The sequence below is a fragment of the Chrysemys picta genome, chromosome 16 (assembly GCF_011386835.1).
Source record: "Chrysemys picta bellii isolate R12L10 chromosome 16, ASM1138683v2, whole genome shotgun sequence".
Lineage (NCBI taxonomy): Eukaryota > Metazoa > Chordata > Testudines > Emydidae > Chrysemys > Chrysemys picta.
Genome location: NC_088806.1, coordinates 16,034,276 through 16,057,449, shown reverse-complemented (window position 1 = coordinate 16,057,449; position 23,174 = coordinate 16,034,276). Strand labels below are relative to the sequence as shown.

General features: G+C 44.4%; 1 protein-coding gene across 1 annotated transcript in view; it reads right to left on the bottom strand.

Annotated features, from left to right (window-relative positions):
• Positions 1 to 4,329: 4,329 nt before the first annotated feature.
• Positions 4,330 to 23,174, bottom strand: part of DDX25 (DEAD-box helicase 25) — a 53,002-nt gene continuing 34,157 nt past the window's right edge. Inside the window, exons 9-12 of the mRNA XM_065570200.1 lie at positions 22,740 to 22,977; positions 19,404 to 19,566; positions 12,085 to 12,273; positions 4,330 to 4,689 (exon numbers count right to left, since the gene is read on the bottom strand). Coding sequence (XP_065426272.1) covers positions 4,628 to 4,689; positions 12,085 to 12,273; positions 19,404 to 19,566; positions 22,740 to 22,977 — 652 coding nt within the window. The 3' untranslated portion in view covers positions 4,330 to 4,627. The remainder of the gene's footprint in view (positions 4,690 to 12,084; positions 12,274 to 19,403; positions 19,567 to 22,739; positions 22,978 to 23,174) is intronic.

Genomic DNA, 23,174 nt, shown 5'->3' with positions numbered 1-23,174 from the left:
GCATGCACTTCCTACAGTGGGCTGTAGAAAAGGGAGAGCCTGTCTGGTCATTTAAATAAAGGTAACATCTATACTTCTCCTCAGCAGGTGTTTGATACCTTCCATCGGAAATTTAGCTTCTAAGGGCTGGTCCACACTAACCCCCCACTTCGAACTAAGATATGCAACTTCAGCTACGTTATTCACGTAGCTGAAGTTGAACTATCTTAGTTCGAACTTACCGTGGGTCCACACGCGGCAGGCAGGCTCCCCCGTCGACTCCGCGTACTCCTCTCGCCGAGCAGGAGTACCGGCGTCGCCGGCGAGCACTTTCGGGATCGATCCGGGATCGATTTATCACGTCTAGACAAGACACGATAAATCGATCCCAGAAGATTGATTGCTTACCGCCGGACCCGGAGGTAAGTATAGATGTACCCCAAGTACCAGCAAATTCCTGAAAGTGGAAGACAGACATGCAAACACCAACATTTTCAGGCAACCCATAAACACCAACACTGCTATATCAAATGATCCCAATAGCTATGAGATATGTATTCAACATCTCCACCCTACACCCTCTATTTTTCCTCCCTAAACTTTTGCATAGAGGCTTTTCAAAGAAGCATTCACCAGAGATTTAAGAGGCTAGTTACAGGCTGCTCCCTGTAGACTTACTCTGCACCCCTGCGATCAGCACCTGTTCACCACCACTGCTGGCAGTCATCACGCACAGTCACTGGTCAACCTAATATTGGACAAGGCACCTGACCTTCGCTGCTGTCACTGAGACTTGGCTAGATGACTTCAACAGTACACCTGCAGGCTCCCTAATACAACGTAAGGGAAGAGGAAGTACATAAAGTATTTGCACTCCAACCTGTGAAGCCAAGACCTGCTTTGAAATAGATCAGCAGCGGATGCAAGAAGGCATAGACCAGAGCCCGTAAAGAACCTTACTTGCTTAATTCCCCAAAATCGCAATCAGCCAGAGTACTCTACAAAAAAGTGAACCAGTCAATCCATACTGCCTTCACCTCTTCCCATCCCTGAGCACGCCAGCTGCAAAGAATCAACTTCCTACAGCACTGGAAAAATGACAAAATGCGCCATGTTCCAACTATACCCAAAATCAGAGTAATAAGAAAATTCTCACACGCTTTTGCACTTTAACTTTGTGCACTGCTCAGAGATGCAGGCAATAAGCACTATTAAAAGCCTAAACTCAATAGCTGACACTAGGAGGTCAAGGCAGAGCAGGCTGTTCCATCTCACTTGGCAGAATTTGGCCCAGACTCACCAGCAAAGGCCATAAAAGTCCTGAGAAACCTGGACCACTTATGTGAGACAACCCCCTTTGCCTCCTGGCTGGTGAAAGCCAGTGAAGAGCATGTGGACACAGGGCCGGCCGACCTGGAGCAACGCTTCCTCAGCTCTCGTCCACTCACGCCCCTTCTCTGCCTACGCTACATGGATGACATCATCATCTGGACCCATGGGAAGGAGACCCTGGAAGAATTCCACCATGATTTCAACAGCTTCCACCCCACCATCAACCTCAGCCTGGACCAATCTACATGGGAGGTTCACTTCCTAGACACCACAGTACAAATAAGCGATGGCCACGTTAACACCACCCTATACTGAAAACCCACCGACCGCTACGCCTACCTTCATGCCTCCAGCTTCCACTCTGGACACACCACATGATCCATCGTCTACAGCCAAGCGCTGAGGTACAACCGCATCTGCTCCAACCCCTCAGACAGAGGCCAACACCTACAAGATCTTCACCAAGCATTCTCAAAACTACGATACCCACACAAGGAAATAAAGAAACAAATCAACAGAGCCAGACGTGTACCCAGAAGCCTCCTGCTACAAGATAGGCCCAAAAAAGAAACCAACAGAACTCCACTGGCCATCACCTACAGTCCTCAGCTTAAACCTCTCCAACGCATCATCAGTGATCTACAACCCATCCTGGACAATGATCACTCACTTTCACAGACCTTGGGAGGCATGCCAGTCGTCGCCCACAGACAACCCGCCAACTTTAAGCATATTCTCACCAGCAACCACGCACCGCACCATAACAACTCTAACTCAGGAACCAACCCATGCAACAAACCTCGATGCCAACTCTGCCCACATATCAACACCAGCAACACCATCACAGGACCTAACCAAATCAGCTACAACATCACCGGCTCATTCACCTGCATGTCCACCAATGTTATATATGCCATCATATGCCAGCAATGCCCCTCTGCTATGTACATTGGCCAAACTGGACAGTCACTACGCAAGAGGATAAATGGACACAAGTCAGATACCAGGAATGACAATATACAAAAACCTGTAGGAGAACACTTCAATCTCCCTGGCCACACAATAGCAGATGTAAAGGTAGCCATCTTACAGCAAAAAAACTTCAGGACCAGACTCCAAAGAGAAACTACTGGGCTCCAGTTCATTTGCAAATTTGACACCATCAGGTCAGGATTAAACAAAGACTGTGAATGGCTATCCAACTACAGAAACAGTTTCTCCTCCCTTAGTGTTCACACCTCAACTGCTAGCAGAGCACCTCACCCTCCCTGATTGAACTAACCTCGTTATCTCCACACTGATTTATACCTGCCTCTGGAAATTTCCATTATTTGCGTCTGATGAAATGGGCATTCACCCACGAAAGCTTATGCTCCAATACTTCTGTTAGTCTTAAAGGTGCCACAGCACCCTCTGTTGCTTTTTACAGATTCAGACTAACACAACTACCCCTCTGATACCAGAGCTCTGTGCTCACTCTACAGCTCCCTATTTGATTCCAAATTCAATGCAAGGTTCTGATCGTTTACAAGCAGTCTTTCCCATGCCAGCTATGCTGTACCAGGTTGCTATGGATGACAAACACAGAAGTTCTGCGGTCAGGGACAGGCCATTTTCAGCAGAGGGTCTGCGACTGTGGAACTCATTCAGATAAACCTGACATCCTTTTAGGCATTGCACTTTTCCCACAATCACCTCTCTCTGTGATGCAGCAGAGAAGAATGGGCAGGTGACCTCTCACGGAAATAACCGCCACTAACAGACTCAACAGCAGCCACCAGACCACAGAAGAGCAAAGCTTGCATCTTTGTAGACAATTTAGGCCACATATCACGGTGATGGGCATATTAGAAACACACACAAAGAGGTGCTGCAGGTCAAGCTTCAGGTGCATTGAATAGAGCTGTGCAAGCTCTCGACACACAGCAATTGCTTGCATTATGTCTGGCTCTAGAGTAACTAGTTCCTCAACTCTCTCTGGGTGTAATTCTCTCCGGTACTTCTATAGAGCCCATTACTGTATTATCTGAGTACATCACACCACCACAAAGTACAGAAGCACTATTACTGTCACTTTAAAATGGAGAATCTGAGGCACGGAGTGGCTACGTGGTTTGCCCAAGGTCACACAAATGTCTGTGGTGGAGCAGGGAATTGAACCCACGTCTTGAGTCCCAAGCTATTTCCCAACCACTGGATCATCCCTTGCACTGAGTTCTCTCCAGTACTACTGATGTGAGAAGAAATAAACTCAAAGTAAGAAACTGACTTTGAGGAACAAATGAGCCATTTAATACACCTACTTCCCATTGTCGGTGTATCTAACAAGGAGCAGAACAGGTAAAGCAGTGGATAAATATTTCAGTAACACAGTTGATAGAGAGAATAGTTCTAAAAACCTCCTGTATTGTTGAAATATCTTTGAAAGATACTGTTTAAGTGAAATATTCAAAAAATTCTAAAGAGGACTTGATTCCCTGTCCAGAGTCTTTAAGAGGTAGGTCAGAGTTGAGAGATTTTAGTGGCTCAGGAAAGTCTGACTTCTCTCTGTCCTGAGGTAATCTTGGATCAGCTAAAAAGATTTTAACTTCAGGCTCAAAACAATATTTCCGAAATAAAAGAAAACTTAGTTCCCCAAGTTAAATGCGAAGTCTGCGATGCTCAGAACTACAGGGCAGGTTATGTTTATGAAGTAATGCTGCCATCTAGTGGAAAGGAAGTTAACAAGCACATGTATTATTTTAATTCTTGATATAACATAGGAGAGCAGAGGCGAGGCCTGATGATTAAAATGGGAAGTGTGGTTTCTTTATTATTCCTCTGCAGGAACACCAGTGTTGCCTCATCCATGACTGTGAAAGCAACCATTGCCATCCAGTGGCTAGTTATATTAATGATTGGTGTCAATTATCGTATAGATGTCAGTTTTGTGTTGGCCGTTTAATTCATCTGAACAACTTGCTTCACTACTTTTGATGGAGATGTACTCTGGGAATGATGTGGGAAAGGGAAACTTGGTCAGGTGAGAGAATATCCTCCTGTGCTTTTTATTAAACCTGCCAATATCTTGGTAACGAAACATACTAGACAAAAACACAGGAGTCCATGAGAAGGGGAAAATAGGAACCATTCTGAAGTCATGAGAATAAGTTTCTTTTTCTTTTCCTGAATTCTTTATGATGGAGAATACTGTATCATCATTTCCAAACATGGCAATACATTTCACTTAAACTATTTCAATTTTTTAAACAGAAAAAATATTGAGGTCTAAGGTTAAAGAAAAATCTCCCTTTGACTCCAAACACCCCTGGTTTATTTAAGATTCAATCTTCTCTATCTCATCCATGTCATCTGGGTCCAACTGCTTAATGTTGGTCTCTAAGAAAAAAAAAAAAGAGACCGAGTAAAGAGTTACATTCTGGTCTGCAAACAGCACTCAACTAGCACACCCTCTGCTTCAGCAGCAGAGCACACATTTAGTAGGGCCACTCACAGCAGGGACATAGAGGTCGGTTAGATTTTTAAGCTGTCTTAGGGAGAGTGGTAGATTTAGAAAGATCTTTAGAACCTGAAGGATATTTCACAAAAAAGTGAGACAAATATGGCACAACATAGTTGGTAGTGTCTGTCAAATGTTCTACATTAGTTAATATTACAATTTAGATGTTGACGTTCGCTATTTGTAATAATTCCTGTAGAATGCACTTAATAGTGCCCCTGAAACAATACTTCTGCTTAGTTATAACAACTGCCATTGAACAGACTCTATGAAATGACTGAATAATGGATGGTGGCCCAGATTCCAGGTAAGTGTTATGGCTGCGCCAGCTACAGCAGACTCAGTGGTTCGTAGCTGTGAATCTGGTGTTTGCTGTGCAGCAACTTGGTCACTTTAGGTGCTTCCTGGTTCCTATGGCTACTAAAAAAGTCAGAAACCTTAATGTGTGTTTGGTTTTTGCTCTGCTTATTTTAACTCAACTCATGTAATTAAATGGAAACCCTCAATATATTTCACTGAGGCACTGATAACTGAGGCTATAACTTGATTAGCATATTTCTAATCACATCAGGGGCTGTACCAACTATACATTCTTCTGTATTTGATTTATGCATGTGTATGTAAGTAACCAAGTCAATAACATTGATGCAAACACCAACATAACTATTGGAACTGCTGGCAGTCTAGGCAGAACTTCCTGTGAAGATCATTCCTCTAGGTTGGGGCATGGCACAGTGGCAGAAGTGCATGCTGTTGCTGTCCATGCTACAATTGTCTTGCGGATGGAAGATCTGTCTTTAGGGATGTCAGTCGCCACCATCTACTGAACTGAGGTATTGCTACAATAATTGGAATGGGTAATGGTGTTTGTATTCTCAAAAGGGATACGGACCAATTCTGGTTAGGAGACATTCTGCAAAACGTTACAGTATATTTTGTTGCACACACGTAACCCTGTTTTTGGACGGAAATATCCGACTAAGTGTTCAGTATCGTATTTCCAGTCAAAGTGCTTCAATTGATAGTCAAATAAACTTTGAAAAGCACAATGTAAACGGGATTAAGGCAGCTGCCAACATGAGGCTACTATACAAGCATGATGCACATTGGGAGCTTCTCATAAGTTAAAAACAGCAGAGGCGGTTAGATTGATAGATCCAATCACATCCCTTGTTACCTTACTTCACCAACCCTACCTACTCTGATTGGATGTTGTGGAGATTAGGCAATGTTTGGAAACACTTAGGCCTGGTCTACACTGGGGGGAGGGGGAGGGATCGACCTAAGATACGCAACTTCAGCTACCAGAATAGCGTAACTGAAGTTGACGTATCTTAGGTCGACTTACCTCGTGTCCTCACGGCGCGGGGTTGACTGCCACCGCTCCCCCGTCGACTCTGCTTCCGCAGCTCGTCGCGGTGGAGTACAGGAGTCGACGGCAGAGCGATCGGGGATCCATTTATCGCATCTACACTAGACGTGAGAAATCGATCCCCGATCGCTCAATCACTACCCGCCAATCTGATGGGTAGTGTAGACGTACCCTTAGAAAATGAAGAGTTCCACATACAAAGCATTATTCTTGTTAAATAATTGACTGTTTTCTCAATCTCAAAGTTACGCTCAGGTTTACAGCATTAAAGCGGCTAAAAAGAAGAAAAGTCAGATTATCCTACATTAATTCCACTCCGCTTTTAATACCATAGGAATCAACAGCAAGGCTCATTTTGCTAACTCCACGCATGACTAGACTTGGACATACAAGCACTTCCTGAAAACTCAATGCCTTTTTACAAGGCAGGGATAATTTGGACCATTTTCTTGCTTCCTGTCTCAGAAAAATATACATTTGGACTGAAACCATCCAAAACCAGTATGAAAATGTCAAACAGGTTAAATGAGCATTTGATGACATTGCCCTTTGCCATGTCACGAGTTCTAACCACAGTAACAGCTTCGAATCGTTCACATCGAGAAGCTGTGCTAAGCAAGCAGGCGAGCAACAAAGCACAGTGTGAGAACATTCCTAGTTGGCAGTACACAGGCAGAAGACAACTTCCCCTCTTACATCAAACAGTTTTTTCCCTTTAACGTGGATAAGATTTGTGTGTCAAAGCTGGAAGTGGCCCTTGTAGATTGTGGCGGAGATGCTGGATGACCCATTCTTGGGCTGCTTCTGCATAAGCATCTCAAGCATTCAGTCCAATTTTCTTTGTGAACACAGTGGCGGCATCTCAAGTTGCCCAAGGAGAGGATTCCCCCAACCAGCTGATTCTTTGGATATATTCTTCATAGGCAGATTGGATTTCCTGAGACTTTTGTTCTGATTCTTGCCTCATTGAGCCCCTGAAATAACTTCCCCCTGTCCCTTTAGAATAAGAATTCCATTATCTTCTCCCCTCTTCCAAACTGACCACACCTGGCTCCCTTAGGCATTCACAAGAACCCTCTAATGCTGCAGTTTGTTGCCCATCCCTGAATTTTCTGCAGTTTATCAAACCCTTCTAGTCTGAGCAGTCCAAAAAACTGAACACAGAACTTTAGCTGGAGTGTTACAAAGCAGCACACTGAATCGCAGATGGCATGGGATGGTGGAGCCCTGACCCCTCCATCTCTTCAATGGAGTCTCTTACCATTACCACTCCCATCCGCTTTGCACCTCCAGTTCATTCTGCACCTGCTGCCTCTCCCGGCTGTACTCCACTAGTACTGAAGCAATAGCTCATGTTGATAACGTTCCATGTGGGTTCTGCTCTTTCCCCCCAATCCAACTTTACTCCCATCACTTCCTGAGGCATCCTTACTTTGGCTTGGCATTTCTAGACCCACTCTAGCTCCCCCCTTCCTTACTATAATTTCCCCAAAGACATCTTCAGTGAAGAGCCTCTCTTTCACCTGGGAAAGGCTACACACAGTTGTATGTTTCCTCCCCCTTTCCATCCTCAGCAACACAGGATTCCCTCTGAGGTCTCTTATAATTCATGACACTTCCCGCCCTACCTCCTTAGCACTTGGCTTGCTTTCTACATCAGGTGAGGGAGCCAGGGCCTGCCCTAGTGACTGAGATGTGTAAATCTAATTTGGGAAAGTGCCCCCTAGAGGGGGGAAGTGAGGTGTGTTTAGTCCCTGTTTTTGTTCTAAACAATAAGTGTTCTCATTTACTATGGTATTGCTCACACACGCCTCGTACATTCTAAACAGTATGTAATAACAGAATTATAACAGGGGCTAGCAGTAACACCTATTAAGGTTGCACAACACTTCCCATTATAAGACCCTGTTTTCAGTTGCTTGTAACTTCGGCAGCCTAGCCACTTGGGATGAAGTTTTCCATGGCTGATGTCTGCCTCGGGCTGACTTTTTACTGTTATTGTGTTTGAAATGTCAGCCAAAGAAGTTCAGCTGCTTCCAGGAAAAGGTTAGGGAAAATACTTGTTGCTCACATTAAAAAATTCTGGTGCCCTTATCTTTGAACTACTTTAACACCCCCATGCTTTGGACCAGGGACTTGAATTCTGAAAGGGGATGACCTTTGTGTTAGGGAATGTGCCTTTTGCCATCCCCATGAAAATCCGCCCAAGTTTTACATCTCTGAAAAATCACTTTGCAGAAGTCTACTGAGCATGTGCAATTTTAACAACAAAATTCACCAAAGAATCTGTCCACACTGGGCATGCTCCAGCTGAACCTGAGTAGGACTTTCCCTTCAACTGCAGCTCTGAGCTGGGCACCTAGTAGGACGACGCCCTCCTAAAATCTCAATGACCCCCCTGCTGGGCCCAGGCAGCACGGAAGAGGAAGCTGCTGGATTCCAACGCAGAGGGGACAAGAGCCAGATCTGGGGGGCAAATAGATAGGGATAAGGGCAAGAAAAATGGCAAGCAATGGGGAGGACACAAATCTGAAGAGAAGACCAGCGTGCAAAAGCAGCACTGAGCCTGGATGGGCAAAGAGACTTAGATAGGGAGTCTGGGGTTGGGGGAGACAGATTGGACAAGGAGTTCGGGGAGTGTGATCAGGACTGGGAACAAGCAAGGGTAGGGATGGGGGAGCACTACTGGAAGTCAGGCTGGGGGAGAAAGATCACATGATGATCTGGGAGGGAGGGAATTGGGACAGGCTGAGCAAGAGGATTGGGAATTGGGAGGGGTGAGACTAGGATTGCTATGCAAGGGACTGGTACTGAGATGAGAAACCCAAGGAATGAGACTAGAAGAAGAGACAGGACTTGGCAGGGAAAGGTTTGAAAGGATGGGGCAGATGGGGCCAAGCTTGGATGGGGCCAATAGGCAGATGAGGCTGTGCCAACTGGAGCACACACCAGAGCCTGGAATGGACCCAAGATTCAGCATGATGGAATTTGTTTTTCAGTTTCCGTTTTCAAAAACCCAGGAAATTACACAAAAACCTACGTTAAAAAGAATGTTAAGGCAGCAAAATCAAACACTCAAAAGTTAGGAAATGCCAGAATTAAGGTTGCCTATGCAACCTTAATTCAACCCACTTGCGCAAATGCACTATGATACAGTCTTTATTTACATGATCACATACTCTTTTTCCATGAGACCCCTGCCTCGTTCAGTGCACAGGAGGGACCTGCTCGGGGGATGGATGAGGGTTGTGTACTGAAGCGGACTTATCTGTGGGACCCCTGCTTCATTTGCTGAAAGTATGTAATATCTGAGGCAGTTGGACTGCAGGAAGATAAAGGATGGTCTCATGCAGATGAATGTTGCCCTAGAGCAATGGTTTTCAAACTGTGGGTCGCGACCCAGCACTGGGTTGCGGCGGCCCTGGTCAGCACCACCAACTGCGCCGTTACGAGTCCCATCGGCAGTGCTGCCCAGCTAAATCAGGCTAGTTCCTACCTGTTCTGACATCATGCTGTGCCCCAGAAGCAGCCAGCAGCAGGTCCGGCTCCTAGGTGGGGCCACAGGTTCTCGGCCAATGGGAACTCGGGGGGTGGTGCTTGCAGGCGAGAGCCACACGGAGCCGCTTGCGTGCCTCCACCTAGGAGCTGGATCTGCTGCTGGCCGCTTCTGGGGGGCAGTGGGGTCCGCGGTTCCAGGATAGGCAGGAAGCCTGCCTTAGCATCCCCACTGTGCCGCTGACCGGGAGCCCACAAGGTAAGTCCATGCTCCACCTCCGTGCCCCAATCCCCTGCCCCAGCCTTGAGCCCCCCCCAAACCCGGAGCCCCTTCCTGCACCCCAAGCCCCTCATCCCTAGCTCCACCCCAGAGCCTGCATCCCCAGCCCAGAGCCCCTCCTGCACCCCAACTGCCCGCCCCAGCCCCCTCCAAACCCGGAGCCCCCTCTTGCACCACAAACCCTTCATCCCCAACCCCAGCCCAGAGCCTGCACCCCGAGCCCAGAGCCCTGACCCTCTCCCGCACCCCAACCTCCTGCCCCAGCCCAGAGCCCCCTCCCACACCCCAAACCCCTCATCCCTAGCTCCGTTGGGTCGCGGGCATCAACTATTTTCTTCAACTGGGTTGCCAGAAAAAAAAGGTTTAAAACCACTGCCCTAGAGAACTGGATTCTACCCCTGCCTCAGTTCCTGTGCAACACTGGGGAAGTCACTTAAATCAAACTTTTCACAAGTGATCACTAACTATGGGTACATCTCCAGAGCAAAAAACCCTCCGAGTCTGGATCAACTGATTCGGGCTCATGGGGTTCATGTTGCAAGGCTAAAAACTGCAGTGTAGACATTCAGCCTCGGGCTGGAGCTTGGGCTCGGAGACCCTCCCCCCCTCACTGGGTTTCAGAGCCTGGGCTCCACCCTGAGCCTGAACATCTATGCTGCTACTTCTAGCCCTGCACCATGACTTTGGCAGGGGGTGGGGGGGAGAGAAAGAGAGAGAGAGAGTGTGTGTGTGTGTGTGTGTGTACGCACACACCCTGTGTGTTCCTCACTTTCTGGGTGCCTGATCCGAGCCTCTGGGGCAGTGATACTCAGACCTCAGTGGTTCAGGAGCCGAATTAGCAATCAACGTTATCCAAAAGAGCCACAGTAGTTTGAGTCCATTGTATCATTTACTACAGTGTTACTGCTATTTAAACAGTATGAAATACAGAGGAAATAGTTATATATATTATTCTCACAGCAAATCAGTTAATAATTTAGTGCAAGCTGATAACATAATTGGTTAATAACCTAGTAAAAGCATCTCGACTGGTTAATAATTAAATCACAGTGTTTTAATGTTATGCGTTGCAAAGAGCTACTTGCAGCTCCTGAGCCGTAGTCTGAGTTTCACTGCTCTGGAGTCGGATTTACAGAAGGGTTAAACACTCACAGATGCAACTGAAGTCAATGGGAGCTGGGCTTCGAACATACGAAGTGCGACATAATGTAAAGGAAAAAACTCTGAAAAAATCAGGTCCTAACCATCTCACCCCAAATTAGTAGATACTTTGACCTTAATCTCTCTACGCCTCAGTTCCCTACCTGTAAAATGGGGATAATACTCCATTCATCTCACGGGGCAGTCGTGAAATAAATAAATAAATGTTTGTGCAGCACACAGGTGCTATAGTGAGGAGCACCACTGAAAAGCCTGTGAGGAAATTAATAATTCCATCTTCAGAGCAAGCGTAGAGTAAAGCCTGGGACCACACACTGAACACTGAGAAAACACTGAACAGCTGCTCATTAAATGAGTACCATCTAACCCAGGGGTAGGCAACCTATGGCACGCGTGCCAAAGGCGGCACGCGAGCTGATTTTCAGTGGCACTCATACTGCCCGGGTCCTGGCCACCGGTCCGAGGGGCTCTGCATTTTAATTTAATTTTAAATGAAGCTTCTTAAACATTTTAAAAACCTTATGTACTTTACATGCAACAATAGTTTAGTTATATATTATACACTTATAGAAAGAGACCTTCTAAAAACGTTAAAATGTATTACTGGCACGCAAAACCTTAACGACTCGGCACACCACTTCTGAAAGGTTGCCGACCCCTGATCTAACCCGTGCACTGAATGAGGAAGGGTCCTGTGGTAAAAATGTATGTAATCCTGTAATTACAAACTATCATAATGCATATGCACAAGGAGACCAAGGTTGCACAGGCAACCCTAATTTTGGCATTTCTTCATTTTTGAGTGCTTGACTTTGCAACCTTCACTAATGTACTTTTAACATAGTTGTGTGTGTGTAATACAATACACAGTTCACTGTGGCATCAGTGATTTCCACGTTGCTATTACGGCCAACTTCCGCATGCTTTACACATGCAGTGCAGGTTTGATGGGGATACTGTACTTACTGAAGTGCTCTTCGATGCTGTGTAGCAGTGGTAAGTTGTGTCTTTCCACCATGTTGAAGGCTAGGCCCTTTTTCCCAAAACGACCTGTTCGCCCTATGCGGTGTAGGTAGGTCTCGAAGTCTGGACACTGCAACTGGTTTGTCGGGAGCTTGAAATTCACAACAATTGTGACCTGTTTCACATCAATACCTAAGAAAGGATGAGAGAGAAAGAGAGAACTCACTGATGAACTCCTAAGGCACCTGCTATTGCACCTGAAATAGGCCATGGCCATTAAAACCCATTAACAATAGGACCAATGTGTCCAGTTTCATTTCTGCCTATTGTAGTTATCTCAGTACTTCCTGCCCAATGGAGAACCGAGAATAACTATTACTGTTGGCTTGGGACACTCAGCTGGGAGGGGGCTACCCAATTTATATGCTCACTTCAAACGTGTTCTGAAAATCCTAAGCAAGTTACCTTGAAAAATGGGGTGAAGAGAAGTGGTAACGCCCAGAGTGTGAGCAGAACCTTTTGTATCTGAGAAGACATAGGTCCTCAGGTTACATCTACATTAACCCTTGCCTAAAATTTCCCACTGTTGCTACCACTGGTTCATCTTAGCTGTTGATAATCGACTGCTTCCAATGACTACCAGTGTTTGTTAACCTCGCTCTGGGCAGTTCTAAACAAGATAGTGGCTGGCCAAGATTATCTTGCTCATACTAGAGTTTCCACCATTACTATTCACCAGGGAACTGAACCAGAAGTAGCTACAGTGAGAAATTTGGGGCGGGAGGGGGTGGGGGGAGAGGGGTAGAGTAGACAAAGATTTGGAAAAAATATTGGCCAATACTCATGTATGTTTGGGGACCAGAAAAATTTAACAAACTGGTATTCAAGAAGGAAATGTGATTTTCTTATTAATAAGTGGGTATCACACAATGAAAGTAACCAGCTTGGTCTGGACTGGAAGGCGATGCAACGCAAAGCACCAATTGAGGCTTTCCCACTTTACCCACCAGAGCCAATATAGACAGCACAGACAGGGATACCCTTATGGAAAGAATGACTCTGCACATGTGACTGGGATACGCTGACCCGGTGAAGAGATCTTCCTGCTTGCTGTGGGGCCAGGTAATATTTCCATACTCTACCCTTAGTGCCAGTCTAGTGATGCTTTCTTTTCTGACTCCATAGTTAAAGTTTCGGAGGGGTAGCCATGTGAGTCTGTAGCCACAAAAACGAGGAGTACAGTGGCACCTTAAAGGCTAACAGATTTATTTGGGCATAAGCTTTCGTGGGTAAAAAACTGCACATCTGAAGAAGTGGGGTTTTTTACCCAAGAAAGCTTATGCTCAAATAAATCTGTTAGTCTTTAAGGTGCCACCGGACTCCTCGTTGTTTTTATAGTTAAAGTTGTAGGACAGTTCCCATCATAAGCCCCATATTGCACCTCTCCACTCTGCAATTTTTATTAAAACTGTCTGCATGCCTCAGATTTTTTTAAAGTTTGAGTTAATCTGACATTTTGGGGATATGAAACAAACAAGTGAGCTTTTCATTCTTCAAGCGATCTAACTTTAAAGATGTATATTTCACAAATCACTTGGTCTAAAAACAGCAAGTTTGGGGTTTTTTCCTTAGGATTTGTCCTCAACGTTCAAACAAGTTTTTCCTTCCTCTAATGAGGAGAATAATTTGAGTTGTATCTGAAAATTAACACCCCTGTGAAAAATCTGAGCAGAACTACAAAACTTAGCTTGCTTCATGGATCTTAGAAACTTGGCTTATGAATTTGGCAAATTTGGCAAGTCCCAGGAGGAAGGAAGCTGTTCAGGCATAGGAAAATTCATACAATTTTTAATGCAACAAATTATGCAGGGAAGTTCATAAGTTTAGAGAGTCTTCAGAGAAACAGTTATGCACCAGAAAAACTAGAGGAATATTTGAACTTCATAAAAACAAGCATCAACATGATATTTTAGATATATTGCAATTGTGCTACTCATCAAAATTGAGAATCACCATGGAAATCCCAAACAAAAATTCAGATAGCTAAGGTTGAGAACATCTTCCTTAAACAAAGAAAACCTCAGCTGAACACTGTAGTTTTAAAGTCTAGGTGGTCAGGATATACAGAGCTTGGGTTCCACTAGTAATTAGTTCCACCCACCACTCGTACCCAACCTCTCTCTGTGCCTCTGATTTCCTTACCCCGCATATTTCATTTCTACATTCCTAAAAATGAACCACATACTCCCATTATATCACCCTGTACTCTAAATACTAATGGGCAGACAACTCTCTACATAGGGTCATCTACACAACCAGAGCAGCTAGATCTTGCTCTCTTGCCTTCCACATCTGGGTTTGTCCATCCCAGAATTTAATCTTCCTTAGTTAAAACCGTATCTATCATACATCTTTACAATTCTTTGGTCACGAGGATGAGCATCCCTTCATACATACTCCATAGGTGCCGACTCTGTGGGTGCTAGCACCCATGGAAAAAAATTAGTGGGTTCTTAGCACCCACTGGCAGCAAAGCTCCTTCCTCCCCCCAGCATCTCCTGCCTGTCGGCAGTCCTGCTGATCAACTCCCCCTGCCCCTCCCTCCCAGTGCATCCTGCACACTGTGATCAGCTGTTCCACGGCGGCATGCAGGTGGTGCTGGGAGGGAGGGGAGGAGCGGGGATGGGGTGTGCTCGGGGGAGGATGCAGAGCAGGAGTGGGAAGAGACAGAGCCGAGGTGGGGCCTTGGGGAAAGGGGTGGAGTGAAGGTGGGGGCATGGGGGGGTCGAGCACTCCCAGGCAGAGAGGAAGTCAGAACCTATGCACTCTTCACATTTTACATGCCTACTCTGATAATTTGTTTACAAAAGGTCCAGGTAACTTTTCCTTCAGCAAACATCAGGCACTGTACTACCTGGAGGATTTGATACAGCACCATCATACTGTTACTGGTACTCTTAATGGCCGGAACCTCCTCCCTAGTATAATCTGTTGCGCCTTCTGACCTGGGAGTCTCACCATACAGCACCATACATTGATTGACACTTTGCCTTTGTTCTGCCAGGAAAGTTCAGAGGGTGGTTTCCTGCTGCCTTCCCTCTGGTTTGTGGCTGCCATTGGTTAACTCCCTGATTTAATTCTTCCACCTTTTGATGGCATTTCCTCCATCAGGTTCCCAATGTAAGATAGATATATGAGGAGTCTCGGAGCTGTAAGGGAATTAAAATGCTAGGGGCCATTTCATGACGATGGATGAATTCACAGTGTACTTACTATTCAGGATTGGAGAAAATAAGATAAATGTGACCCCACTTTTTTTCAATCTAAGGAGACATCAAAGTGTGTATTTGGAGATAACTCAATCAGTGGCAGAGTTATTACAATTCTTCTTTGAACCAACCCATTCAACATGTTGATCACACAGGTTTACACTCCTACAAAAGCAGCTGATGACAATGTGATCAGTGAGTTCTATGAACAGCTTGAAGAGACATTGAAATACCAAGCAAAGATATCTCCCTTATAATGGGGGACCTGAATGCAAAAGTTGGAATTATAAGCTCTCAAAAAGAAGTAGTGGGAAACAATGGTCTGGGTTTACAAAATTAGAGAGGAAGGTATTTAATTGAATTCTGCTGCTCTAATCACCTGGTCATTACAAACACTATCTACATCCAATACGACAGATGCATATACAGATGGAGGTCATCTGACAGTATGACAAAGAACAAATCAACTACATAATGATACAGCAATGCTGGAGATCAAGTGTCCAATGGATAAAGACTTCCAATCAATCCTGAAATGGAATGGGTGAATATATAATTAAAATGAAGCCAGGGAAAGCACCCAGGGCACATAACATACCAGCAAGTCTGATCAGTGACTGCAGGATTGATCGCACGTGGAAAATTTGCAGCAATGTATGGATGACTAGAAATTGGCAGAATGAGTAGACAAAGGGAGTCTTTCTGCCCTTACCAAAGAAAGGAGGCATAACAGAGTGTAGTAACAGTTATATCATCTCTTGGATGTTGCATGAGAGCAAAATTCTGCTCTACATAATCCGGATTGCGTTAAGTGAATGATAGAAGCAGAACTACCACCACAAGCTCGATTCAGAGAGGAACAAGGCACATGTGATCAAATTGTGAACATAGATCACATCATCGAAAAAACATAGGGAGTACATTCACCCATTGATCATGTGTTTCACTGACTACTCAAAAGTACCCAATACTGGCCAACAGGACTGTCAACGTACCTTTGGTTGAGTTACTACAGGGTCTACACTGTGGAGGGTCAAAGACTTACCTTACTCTTCTCGTCGGGGGTAGAGTACAGGGGTTGACTGGAGAGCAATCTGCTGTCGATTTGGTGGGTCTTCACTAGATCCACTAAATCGACCTCCGGTGGATTGATCTCAGAGCTTCGATCCCGGCTGAAAGTGTAGACTTGCCCTTTGAAGTTTGTAGTAAGATATCTGTAACCTTTGAATGGTTAATTGCCTGTGCTAATCAATCCAACTAATTACCTGTGTGTACATAAGAAATAGGAACGGACTTCAAAGCAACAATGTAAATTATTCTTCATCTATTCTTCATCCAAGGAATGCCTGTTGTGACAAGAGGTTGATCAGCTGAGCTTCTGTTTGGACTTTGTCAGGAGAGGGTTAAGTCGCAAGACTGAGGTCTCCAGCTCCATTCTGGATTATTCTGCAATTTCTCAGGGAAAAATGTAAACAGACTGCACGTGGACTGCCCATTGGACTACAGCCTATGGAACTGATTCGAGAAAAACTTTTTACAACTCTGCAGCTTACCATCTCTGCTATGAAACTGACCTAAGACCTTCATTCATATCTGTATGTATAATGATTTTCTAACCACAACAAGTCATTTTTGTTTTAATAAATCTTAGATTAGTTAATAAGAATTGGCTGTAAGCATGTATTTGGGTAAAATGTGAAATATTCATTGACCTTGTGGGTATAGTGTCCAATCTCTTGAGATTGGTAAAACTTTATATATGATGAATAAGATTCTAAGTAATCCTCACCATATTTGACTTGGGATCCCAAGGCTGGATTGCTTTAGGGGAGCTGTGTTTTTGGCTTCTGGGTAACGAGTAAGGTGTTGTAGAAGCTGTTTTGTTGCTGGCTTGGTGAATGTAATTATTAGAATAAACCACCATTTTGGGGATAGTCTGGCCTATTCTTTGCAGTTTGTCCTGATTGAACAATCTCAGTGAGGCCCCTCCAGAAACCACAGTCACAATGACGCTCTTTAGTCCAACTACTGATAGAATGCAATGAATGTTGGCATCTGCAAAGGACAGTTAGTGAGGAATAAGGACTATCCCTGAATACGTGAAACACACGATTAACAAAACCAGGATGCAAGCGGACACCAAAATTGTAAATCAAGTTGTAGAGGCAGTAGATGAATTAAATTATCTGGGATCAAACATATCCAACCAGAGAAAGAATTCCAAAGAAATCAGAAGATTAGGAATGACACGCTCAGCCAAGCCTCCCACGTGAATGTGTGGAAAAACTGTGGAATCCTGAAATGTACAAAGGTTCAATTGGTGAAAAGTTTAATTTTCTCAGTAGCAAACCATGGAGGTGAATCATTGGAAATTAATGCTGCTGACAAGAAAACTGAAGCCTTAGAAATGTAGTGCTACTTGCAAAGACTGTCGAGTATCTCCTGGACAGAAAATTAGAGGAGTGCTTACGTTAGAAGCATTATTGGGGAAAATAGGACCATGCTGTAAGAAGTCAACAAGTACAAACTTATGTACTTTGGTCACTTCAGGCACAGAGATGGAAATAACCTTGAGAAAATTGTCATGGCAAGAATGGTGACAGGTCATTGTAGTAGAGGATGACAAGCGAGGAGATGGAAAGATGGAATGCGGCAGATCACTGGAAAGTCAGCTGCTGAGTGCTGAAAGCTAGCAATGGATCAAGGTTTCTGAAAATTATCCTACGAGGTCATTGATATTCAGACAAGAATAAATGAGTTTTACTTATTTAAAACCATGACCGTTTTCACATTTTACTTCTCGCTTGAATTCACAAGCACCCTCCACCTCTAGTCATCATTCCATTACAGGCCAGAAAGGGCAATTTAACTTGGCCACTTCTCTATACAGACAAGAACCACTATAATCAAGCATCTTTTTTATGCATGTTTGCCATTCTGGCACTGACATAAAAGCTAAAGCTAAATACCTACCCTGACCCCATCCATTCCATAAATACTGTTTGCAGACCCGATAGACCCTTACCGTTCCAGAGAGGACAAGGGCAGCTGATATACATACATGTTGCATTACTTTTTTCATTGGTCATTTTAAAATGTTAAACTACTTTAAAACAAAACCAGGAAAACTTCTCTGTATTGCTATGAAGATTATACACATTGTGATGGAGTATGAGAACAGAGTTAAGTTGTTTATGGAATTTCAACTTTGAACTCCCGGACTTTCAAATATTTATTTTTTCTAACAACATTCTAATAAGGTCTTTTAGTTTAATGAGTGTATATTGTATAGTTTTTATACACAACACTATCTCAATGGGTTTTTGTGGATGAAAATCTCTACCCAAAGGATCAATTTACTGAAGAAAATCTGCCTTTACCTCGGAATACTATATTTGTTGTGACTGACTTTTCTGACAGGGCAATTGTAACACATGCAAATTTTGACTGCCTACATTAGCAATTTCACAACTGTAATTCACCATTTGTGGAAGCTGTAGTGTAAACAGGACTCAGGTATTTATACCACTGTGTGGGTACCAGCTGTGAATTATGGCTATAAAGTGTTTGCTAGTGTAGATAAGGCTACAAAGTCACTACAAGCAACACCATCCTGAGAAGCAGGCATTGAGCTGTATACAAAGGGGTTATAAACAGAATTACAATTTTTAACTTGATCTGGCTGGAATAAGAAATCAGTCTGGTGTTATTTCTGCAAGCTATAGGAATCAGCATTTGCTCTGCCAAACACTCATTGAATTTATATCTAGAAATCCACAAAACCCCACCAATTGACCACTGCACTCCAACACTGTGTGTGACAACAGTGTGGCAGAAAAGCTTATGATGAGGTCTCTATATGTGAGAGATTACAGGATTCCAAGCAGCTGTCATCATCTTCTGCACCCCACAGTGGGTTTTCGGTGTGCGTGGTGGATTACGTAATGCAGAACAATAATAATCTTGCATGCCCTGTGTGTACCCCATCTCGAAAAACAAAGCTCTCAGTACTGTAATACTTCGAGAAACAAATGGATTAGCTAAAGACAATACCTCTAGCACAGACATTAGTTGTGACAAGGACCTTCTCTTTTCCATCACGAAACCTTTGGATTACAGCTGCCCGTTGCTCAACTGTCAGCTCCCCACTCAGGATAGACACTTTGTGCCCATCCTGACTCAGTTTCTGCGATAACCATTTGGCATTCCTACGAGTCTAAAAACAAATGCAGGAAGAAAGTACATGAGATAAAAGCTCCTTGGGAGGAAACATATTCCCTCCCCTTTAAATCACTTGCAAACATCATACTTATGTATTCCCTAAAATACTTTATTCCTTTTTTCATGGCATTTCAGAGGAGTGTCTGTCTGGCACTTCACAGGCAGAACCTGTGGGCTCACAGTCCAAGTCCTACTAGCACACCATCAATTTTTCTGGGAGCCCACTCAGGCCCCACTATTTGAGAAATACTGGATATAGGGAGATGTCCATGGACTTTGCTCTAAGGCTATTTCTGTTTCTAAAAAGAGCAAAAGTGATCATGCTGAAACCAGCTGGAAAACAAAAAATTAGTTAAAGCTATGGACCATGTCTATAGACCAAACGGAGACAAATTAAATTAGGATGGCTTCAGGAAAGATTTAGCTGAATACAAGGGAATGGTAATGGCCTACTGTTTAGCGAAGACAGAACTAGCATGAATTCCACTTAAACAGGATGTATTCAGCTGGTGCTAAGTGGTTACTACTGTGAAATTCTGAACCCTCGCCTTTAAATACAGTAGATGGAGAACTAAAAGTTCCAATAAAGAAATTGTGTCTTGGATTCTTGTGTGCATGCACGTGTGTGTCACTGCCTTACATTTAAACAACCTGAAGTGTTTGATTATCAAAATTGCTCTACACAGGGGTTGGGTTTTCTTTTCTTTTTTTAATACTACAACATTAAGTAGCTGAATTTAGAAAATACAAAGATTAAAAGCCTCAGTTCTGTTTGTTTCCTTTAATTCTTTTATGCAGGTTTCCAGCTGCTTTTCTAGTCTCTTCCTGTTTCACCAAAACCAGGGAGGGAAAGATTTTCTCTGGGATCTGCTGTGAGAGTTGGGCGCAGCCAGTCTCACACAGGAGCCTGGAGGAAGAAACTGGTTAGGAGCTGATATGTTTCCTGACAACACAATATAGGTCAGGACTCCAAAAGGACAACAAATTGGGCCAACAACAGCAGGTGAAATAGACAAAGAGCAGTTGGTGTAATGGAATCCTGCGGGGGCTCTGACTTATCTGTAATCTCTCAGTATACCTAATATAATAATGTGTGTGCTGGCAGAGAGCCAGAGTGGGAAAAGTCAATTGGCACCAAATGTAATAAGGGGCAGGAAATTAGAGAGGCTAATGACACTTCATCTGGCCCTTTCAGAACACAGGTTGGGACAGTGTAGGCTGACAGAGCGAGTGACTCAGCATTCCCAATGTTCACGAACACAAAGGGTGAAGTTCGGTTGATTGCTCTAAACCAGAGAACTTTAAGAGTAAGTGCACATGGCCTGTTAGATCCTAAAGCAAAGAATATGAATAGGGCCCTACCAAATTCACAGCCCATTTTGGGCAAATTCATGGTCATAGGGGGATTTAAAAAGTCAAAAATGTCATGATTTCAGCTATTTAAATCTGAAATTTCATGGTGTTGTAATTGTAGGGGTCCTGACCCAAAAAAGGAGTGGAGTGGGGGGGTTTGCAAGGTTATTGCGGGGTGGGTGCGGTATTGCTACCCTTACTTCTGCGCTGCTGTTGGTGGCGGCACTGCCTTCAGACCTGGGCAGCTGGAGAGCAGCGGCTGCTGGCCGGGAGCCTAGCTCTGAAGGCAGAGCTGCCACCAGTACAGCAGCAGCAGCATGGAAGTAAGGATGGCATGGTATGGTATTGCCAACCTTACTTCTGCACTGCAGAGCTGGGCCCTCAGTCAGCAGCTGCCACTCTCCAGCTGCCCAGCTCTGAAGGCAGCAGTGCAGAAATAAGGGTGGCATGATATGGTATTGCCACCCTTACTTCTGCGCTGCTGCTGGTGGGGCGCTGCTTTCAGAACTGGGCACTGGTGGTGGCAATACCGCAAACCCCTTAAATAACCTTGTGATTCCCCCGCAACTCCCTTTTGGCTCAGGACTCCCAATTTGAGAAACGCTGGTCTCCCCCGTGAAATCTGTATAGTTTAGGGTAAAAGCACACAAAAGGCCAGATTTCACACTCCGTGACGCTTTTTTCATGACCATGAATTTGGTAGGGCCCTAAACATGAAGTATAATGAGAAACCCTATTTAGGATAAATATACTCAGAATAAATAGCAGGGTACCAATAAATAACAGCTATAAAGTGTGGCTTATTGTAAGTGTCTTTGTGGAATCCAGGGTAATATGCTTCATCTACTGCTGGGAGAGATGGAAAATAATACTATTTTTGAAAGATTACTACAGTCAGGAATGAAACTGAATAAACGTTCTATAAATGTCTGACCCAAGTCAGCCACCAAGCAAGCCTGAAGAGCCTGTGGTGGGTCTGGGCTCTGTAGCCTACCACCGCTTCCCTCTCTTCAAATATAAACTTAGGAGCCCGGCTGCCTCTGCGGTGAGCCCATGCACGGCACCTCTCAATTGAATTGTTTCATGTTCTAGCATGCAATGGGATCTTGGGCATTGCAAATCCCAAATACTCAAGAGTGAGATATGTGGTGCCAAAGAGTCCACCGCGTACCGAAGCACGCAGCAAACTGATGTAGAAGTCGCACAAGAACCCAGCAAAGTATGCAACTGGGACGCCTGATAACCTTTTAAGTACAGAACCCAGAAAAGCATCAGGTACATCTACAGTGCAGCTGGGCGATATAAATCTCTGCTCGGGTGGACAGATCTGTGCAAGCTTTGATTCAGCTGGTGTGCTAAAAATAGCCGCGTGGCCACAGCAGCACAGATGGCAGCATGGGATAGCTACCTGAGCATGTACCCAAGATCTCAGATGGGATTGTACCTGGGCAGCTGCTGCGGCCACAGTGCTACTTTTAGTGTGCTAGCTCTATCAAAGACAGTGCATTCTGTCTACCTCCAGCTGGAGGAGTAATTCCCAGCTTGGTGTAGACATCTCTTAAAGGTAAGAGGAGTCATGGTGGGCAGAGTTGTAGGAGTCTGGAGGAAGGGTGTGTGTAGTGTAGAGGAACAATCGTTGAGCAGTATTCCTCAAATTACACCCCACTGATAAAAGCCCTCTTGCACTGTCCATAAGAAAACTCCTTACTCCGTTGATATCAGCATTGAAAGATGGGTCATTTTTTACTGTAATTTCTATGAAAACAGTAATCTGGCTCTTTTACTGCATGAGTAACAACGACAGGAGAGCTTTACCTGACAGAAGATGATAGCCTGGCCAACGGTGATGCTCCCATAGATATTGCACAGGGCCTTGTATTTATCTTGTTTATTCTCACACAAAAAGTAGTACTGCCTGATATTGGTCAAGGTCATCTCCTCTCGGCGGAGTTTAATTATGTTGGGGTCAGGGATGATCTGCTCAGCAAACCGCAACACGGCATCCTCAAAGGTTGCTGAGAAGAGGAGCATCTGACAACGCTGTGGTAATGTTCTAGAAGAGAAAGGCTAGTAAATTGTGTGGTGTTTTTATCGGATAACAGCCTCAAGCCACAATACCTTCACATTCCTGTGCCAACACTCCTTTCCTTATGATTACGAATTTTTTCCATCCGTTACAAGGATCGTCTAAGGTGACAAGTGGTTTATCCCAGTGCGGTATCTCCATGCAATCAAGTTACATGGAAGTAG